This window comes from Sesamum indicum, linkage group LG1 (genome assembly GCF_026168435.1).
Source record: "Sesamum indicum cultivar Baizhima isolate 11 linkage group LG1, ASM2616843v1, whole genome shotgun sequence".
NCBI classification, from domain to species: Eukaryota; Viridiplantae; Streptophyta; class Magnoliopsida; order Lamiales; family Pedaliaceae; genus Sesamum; species Sesamum indicum.
In genome coordinates, this window is record NC_142657.1 from 21,828,793 (window position 1) to 21,836,547 (window position 7,755).

A 7,755-nucleotide genomic window follows, 5' to 3' on the forward strand; every position below is an offset into this window, starting at 1 on the left:
TGGATTGTTAATTAAGGTGTGGGAGGGTGGAGAGAGCATTAATAAGAATGAGGATGATAAAGTAGTAAGGGAATGGGGTGATGTGAATTGTGAAGAGTTTGATTTTAGCATTATAGTAAGAATCCCAAGTAAACTGAAGTGGGCCTGGGGAGAGAGAGGTTAGCGTTACCCGATCATAGCCCTCCTCCTCCTCGTTAATGTATTAATTAATAAGGAGCATGTGAAGGTGCACGTGGCCGGCATTTGACTTTGGGATCAGCAACCCTCCCCCTCACATGCCTCAATAAAATCATCATGTTTCTCCACTCTATTTCACTGACACTCCCTTTAAGCCCCTCCTCTTCTTGCCATAAACTACTATGATCTGTATAATAGCCAATTAATTCTATCTTCTTCTTTTTTTCTTTTTTTCTCAAGGGCCAAAAATAGCAAGACATTTTACTTAAATTTATGATCTATTCATTCTTCATTTATTCATAAATGGGGTTGCCGTCGGTTGGACTGCTTACAAATAAATTCGAGCTCGTTTCATTCAAGTACGTATAGTATAGGGTAGATGAAGAATGGGATGGTTGATGAAAATGGAGAAAACCGAGCCAAGGGTACAGAATCAGGTCCCAAAAACTAATGGAAGTAGTAGTAGTAGTACTGGTTCAGTGTACGGACCGTACCATTTTCGGGCCAGTTCAGTTGGGTTCCCCTCAAAGCCGGCGACACATCTCTCCATGACCATGTGGCATGGCCGCCCCCCCGCCCCTTTTTCTCATTCAATTTAAAATTACAGAGAATGCGGGAGCTGGGTAGGGTTTGGGCGATTCATTTAAATCCCCTCCCCCTCACACCATCACCACTGGACATCCCCTCTTTAATATTATTATTTTTATGGCTTTCTTCTTATCCAAATCCAGCTGTCGCCACGTGAACCATCCTCATCATCCACTACTCCCACCTACCTACCTCCCCTCCATTTTTCAATCTCCAAACCAAAACATAATTCCAAAAATATCAAATTCATCCATTTCCATTCATTTCTTCATCCTCAACCCAGTTATTATTGAATTTTTATAATTCTAATCCTGTATATGTAAAGGGTGATCACTTTTATTTTATTGAAATTAAATTTGTCAATTTAAGGACGATTTTGCCAAAAATTTATACATTAATAAACAAAAATGCATATGTTATATAGGTGACATGTTATTATGATATAATTTATAAATAAGATGGATCGAACGGGGTCAATTGAGAATTGAGATCCTGCACGTGAACGCATATGCTAAGTATTTAGTTAATTACTACACCGATTAATTATGTGTGTATGTGTATATATATAGGTAGTTGATGAGTTTAAAAATTGTTCCGTTAATTAATTCTATTTTATTATATGGACTGCGATACACACACACATGATGCCAATTTAATGTTGGATCACCGACATGGGACAGAAACATCAAAAAACAAATATATCTAAGTAGCCAGCAGCATGCATGGCTTAGCATTTACCCTATTACAACTCCCCAACTCAAACCTCCCAACACCGATGATAGTTGCCTGCCACCATGACCTCGTGAATTCGAATTTTATGATGCAGGTATTTAGTCTATATTTAATAATAATTATTATTATTATTTACTTTGAAATTATTGATCAATGTAAAAATATTAATATATTATATTATAATAATATATTAATTGATTTCGAAATATTAATGTTCAAAAAAAAATCGATACTCCTATCACCTACCAAAGAAATTGATCATGCAACGATCTCAAGATATCAATCAAAGCATTCAACGGATTCAACTGTCAACTATATACATACATCATCAAAAATTCATTTAAATGAGCGATATTGAATTAATTATTATTCAAGTGGTATATTATTTTATTATATGATTGATTATTTTTTCAAAATTAACTATATAACAATAATAGCAGTATAACTGCAGTTTGATTGAACCAAATTCGAACTGAATTTTTTCCTACATATGTGATCGAGTTCTCTTATTAATACCCAAACATATCTAAATCTAATTATATATATGCATGGAACAATTCACATATAGATGTCATTGTTTCATTTGAGTGATTAGATGTACATGTCACGTGCATGGAGTAGGCCCAGGGAATGAACAATTAAGGTATCCCATGAACGAGCTAGCACGTGACTCCGATGTATTAACATTACATGCCACTATGGGATAGTAATGTCCAATTACCTAGCTATACATCTAAAGTGTTGACTATTAAGCTGCTTCTATGTTAATTAAGCCCTCTAATTATATATTTGGGTCTTAAGCAAAATTTAAGTTAATTTTACATTGTATATAGTATACTTATTTTTATGTATTAATATACCATTTAAAAAGAATGATGAATCATGTACAAAAAGAATTAATGTACTAGATTTCTATAATAATTACTAAATATATTGGGAGACAAATATTGTACCCCTCACTAGACAAATTAATTATTGATCGAATTAATTATAAATATTAGTATTTCATATTATAACATATATATAATCACTGTATATATATTGGATCCGTGAATCAATCCTATTTTAACTAATGTCATTAAGCAGGAAAAAAATTATTTAAAATAAATTTAAATAATTTAATAAATATAATATTTGACATGAACTAATTGAAAATTGGGAATCATAACATTTTAGTATTAATTAGATAGGTAGGGGGATTGCATGGTGTGATTGAGTGCGCCCACGTTGCCTTGCCCCCCTCACTTTACATCATTTATACCTTTCTTTCTACTTCTTCTACCTTCTTCATCCTCTCTCTCTCTCTCTCTCTCTCTCTCTCTCTTCACTATTCCATCAAGAACACACACTGCAAATTAATTGAACCACATTAATATTCCAGAGTGCATGGATGTATACGGTGGATTATCCGTAGATGATCTCTTGGACTTGCCAAGTGATGACTTCTTCTCTTCTTCTTCTTCCTCCCCCACCGCCGTCTCGGACTTCCTCCTCCACCACCCCTCCTCCTCTTCAACCACCTGTTTTGAGCAGTCCTCTGTTCCGGGTTACTCCACTGACTTCAGCGACATACTCTGTGTACCTGTGAGCTCTCCACAACACCAGATTTGAATCTAATTAATTCTGTAGTGTAGTTGTGCTGGATGATTATGTATTATTAGTTGTTGTATCTTCAAGGTTGATTGGTTAATCTATCTATTTTTGTTGCTGGTCTTGATCGTTTTGGGATTTTCATGTAGACTGATGACGCGGCGGAGCTAGAATGGCTCTCCAACTATATGGACGACTCGTTCACCGATTTCCCAGCGAGCGAACTCAACTCCGCCATCAGCTTTCACCCGAAAAACTCTACCGGATTTCATGGCCGCGCGAGGAGCAAACGCTCCCGGCCGTCCACATCAGCAACCACTGAAAGTCCGGCGCCCAATGGCGGCAAGGTAGAGAACTTTGGTAATGGTAGTGGTAGAGAGAACACGGAGGTGGCACGTAGGTGCACGCACTGCGCGTCGGAGAAGACACCTCAGTGGAGGACGGGGCCGTTGGGCCCCAAGACATTGTGCAACGCCTGCGGCGTTAGGTACAAATCGGGCCGCCTGGTGCCGGAATACAGGCCCGCAGCGAGCCCGACGTTCGTGCTGACTCAGCACTCCAACTCTCATCGGAAGGTTCTGGAACTGCGGCGGCAGAAGGAGCTACTCCTCCAACAACAACAACTGCAGCAGCAGCAGCAGCAGCAAGAGGGGTATGGACGTCATTTCCGGGTATGCTGACGCCATCTCGGTGGACGTGCCCCCTTCGTAGTTCATCTCCAATCTCAATATTGATGGTGGTGCTATTTTTCATGGAGGATTAAGAGAAATTGTGAAAATCTGAGACTTTTTGCGGGTTATTTTGTGATTTTCTTTCCATGAATTTTACTTAATACTAAAACAAATCAAATTCACACATTTTCCTTTAATTTTGTTAACATTTTTGTTTCCATGAACATGAGTTGAGGGTCTATTGACTTTTCTGACTGGTATTACATTTTTTGTTATGTAATTATACTTTTTGACATTTTCAAATTTCGCAATTTTATACCAAAATTTATTGAAATTCTCAAAGTTGGTGCGTGATGAAACTTGATTACAAAGTAATGTTACTTTCCAGTTAACTTTTCAAAATTTTAGATAATTTTATTCTAAAATCGTGCAATTGAAAAATAAAATCAAAATGATATCTCAATGAAATATAGGACTATAATACCATAATTAGTGATAAAAACATACATTTAAGCCTTGTACCACTATTAAATTTCTACAAACTCATGGGATGGGACATAAATAATGATCAAATTGGTATCTGTTTAAATTATGTTTGACCAAACTGAATGCATCATAGCATTTTATTTTAATATGATTCTTCATTCTTCATAAATTATGCGTTGATAAATATTATAAACTTTGATATCTTGAAATATGTATATTTAACGATCAACTTTCTTGTAAAAAAGTAAAAAATGAAAATTTGCATCAATCTAAAATTGAATTAGAGTAACGACTCGTCTTAAATTTTAAGCTTTTCTCAAATCCACCTCGGATTGTGATATCTTAATATAATATTTAAATAAATAAGCCAAATTTTTCATGTGTTCTTTTTTTTTATAAATGTACTGTACTTACCTTATAATTAATTTAGTTTAACCAGACTTTCGCCAATGCCTTTATAGTAATATAAATGAACCAAAAGAGTAGTTATAAGCATGAGAATTGACTGTTGAAACTGTGACTTTCTTCCTCTTTGGAATTTATGTAAATGGAATGTACAATTATCAAAACAGAGAACCAACAGAGTACTGATATGCCTCCTTTATTTCAAATCATTGGCCCAGTTATCTTATTTAAAAAGGCCCAATTTTCTGTTTCCGTGAGTTTTATACCGCCCATGATTCATCCTCGAGGCCCAGTTTTGTTTTGGATTGTGGGATGATTACGAGCCGATCCAATTATATTGTCAAATGTCTACAGGCCCAATTCTACATGATAAATTTCCTTCAGCCTAGTGTGTATTCACCCCAACAAGGTGCCGTACAATCATATCATTAACACAAGCAAAAAGTTTCATTTTGGGATATTCAACTTCCCCAATTCCAACACTCTTTTATCAACACATAACTTCATTAAGAAAACCGTTTCATTTTCATGACATGCGACCTCCCCCCCGCCTCTTCTTTGCGTCATTTCAAGTTGTTTATATATAGAATTTTGGGGAGCATACTATTAAAATGGACAATACCAAAATGTCAAGTTCTCTCGTATAAGTTTCGAAAATAAAAAAAGGTAAAATTTCATGAAATATTTCGAAAATGGTTGTTCTACTTTTATATTACAAAATGGTGATAAACTTGACCCTCCTTCCCAAAAAATATGTGTTTATTGATTATCTTGAAGGTATTAAGAGTTATAGGTTATGGCGTAAAAGCCAACCAGATTTTAAAGTAATAATCAATAGGGATGTTACTTTCAATGAGTGTGACATGTCTTGTCTCACTAATACACCTAAGAAAAACAATGGTATAGATATAGAATGCACCTTTAATAAAGTGGAGAAACCTTCAAATAATGACCAACAAGGAAAAGGTATTAGGGAAGAAAATCAACAAGAAATTGAAAATTATGATGAGAATAATGAAAATATAAAAGTTAAAAACAACTTACAAAACTATCAACTTGCTAGAGATAGGGAAAGAAAAACACATAGGCCTCCTTATAGGTTTAAAGATTTTCATCTTGTGTTAAATGCTGAAAACTTTGAACCTATTACTTATGAAGAAACACTATAATATGGTAATTCAAAACATTAGATAGAAGCCGTGAATGAATAAATGAGATATTTACGTGCTAATAAAACTTGGATTCTTGTTCCAAAACTCAGTAATTGTTCTGTTGTTGATTGCAAATGAGTTTTCAAAGTTAAACAAGAAGATGATGCAACTCGTTTTAAAGTAAGGCTAATTGCAAAGGTTTTACACAAAAAGAATGAATTGATTATACATAAATTTTCTCTCATGTTTTGAAATATACTACTGTCATAATCATGCTTGCTCTTGTTGCTCATTATGACTGAAAATTGAAACAAATAGATGTTAAAAGTGTAATCCTACATGGTGACTTAGAAGAATAAATTTATATGCAACAACTTAGTGGTGTTATTGATAAACAAAAATATGATTACGCCTGTTTGCTATCCCGTCAAATGTCAATGATGAAGCAGGATCTGGTTCTAGACTTGTTTCCTTCTTTAGATCCTGGTCCAAGGTGGAAAATTTTATAAAATATGGTCCATGACCCATTTGGTAGGCCCAGCCCAAACCACCCAAACTTCTCACCAGGATGGCTTGGCCCAATTATCCTCTTGGCCCATTCTTCAATCCGGTCCACTACCTGACCCAGCTCTTCCTATACTTTACCCTTTTCCATCAGGTGAAAACCCTAATCCTATTTATTACCGTCTCATTGTTTCTCTCATCTCTCTCAACCTTTCATTTCTTAGTTTTCCTCCTTCGCTGTTTTTCTCTCTCTCCAAAATCAATGTCTTCCCCTTATAAATATCTCTGATGGAGATAACAATCTGAAACCTTCATTCTCTTTCTCTCTTCCGATTAAAGAGTTCTTTGTGGACAAATCTCCTGAGTGAAAATCTGAGTGGTTTGAGTAGTCCTCTGTAGACTGAGCCTTTAGTGATTTTTTGGGATTAGCAATCGTAAGAGGTTTGGCCTTGGTGGTTGTGGATTTCCTTCTACCGGATTTGGCCACTAAGCCAATCGTTTGTTTCGGTTCTTATTTTTTCTTTTATTGTTTTGTTAGATCTATAATTAATCATATATATTTTTGTAATCTTAGTTTGTATTAAGGGGTTTCGTAACCCACGATTTTCTATAATAGTTAATTAAGGTTGGATTATTTGCACTCACTACTGGTGGATTCTTCCATTAAAACACTCACACCCAACAATAAAATTTTAATTTTGGTACGAATTTCTTTTAAGGTAAAACTATTTCGGTTTGGGTGCATAAAGAATTTGATAGGAATCCCTAACATGATTCAAGTTAAAACAAAAGTATACATTGTGACACACAAACTCCTATGCAAATGACCAAAATATTGAGAAATATATTTAAAAGTCTCTTTGCCCTCAACTTAGTTGGAATGTTCAGTTTAATGACATGTGAGCAAATGCTACTGCTCATGCTCTTGCGTAATATACACACTACTCGAATTGGAATGATTTTTAATATTTCTGGTTGTATTTTGCATGCTTTGAACCTAAAATCTTGAATAGTTTTTTTATTTATTTTTTAATATTTATTTTTGAATCAACAAGATTTTTTTACCTACTAATGGAGTTAATTAATTAATAACTATAAAGAAGGTCTTGATGGGGGAAAAAGAGAAACTAAGCCCAAACTCGATGAAAAGAACAAAACAAAATATCAACTATGTTGCACCATTAACACATATTTTTTCAAAAATATATATCCAACATAAAATATGAGAGGAAATAAACACACACATTCCGAGAAAACCATATACTTTGATGGAATAGCAAAAGAAAACATCTAAGAGGTCAGCTAATAAATAATAGGATTCATTACACTTAAATCCCCTAAAAATATAAAACTATACTTTTCCATAAAAAGTTCAAGATTATACTTATGCTTCTTAAAAAAATTTATTATTTACACCTAACCCTCTTTCATTTGGGTTTAGAGAAGTAAAA

At 34.5% G+C, this 7,755-nt stretch overlaps 1 protein-coding gene across 1 annotated transcript; it reads left to right on the forward strand.

The window, feature by feature from the left end:
* The first annotated feature begins 2,745 nt into the window (after nt 1-2,745).
* Nucleotides 2,746-3,940, forward strand: LOC105170894 (GATA transcription factor 4). The gene is made up of 2 exons (XM_011091817.3): nt 2,746-3,081; nt 3,237-3,940. Exons 1-2 carry the CDS (start codon nt 2,884-2,886, stop codon nt 3,765-3,767), a joined length of 729 nt encoding a protein of 242 aa, XP_011090119.2. The 5' UTR covers nt 2,746-2,883; the 3' UTR covers nt 3,768-3,940.
* Nucleotides 3,941-7,755: the final 3,815 nt, after the last annotated feature.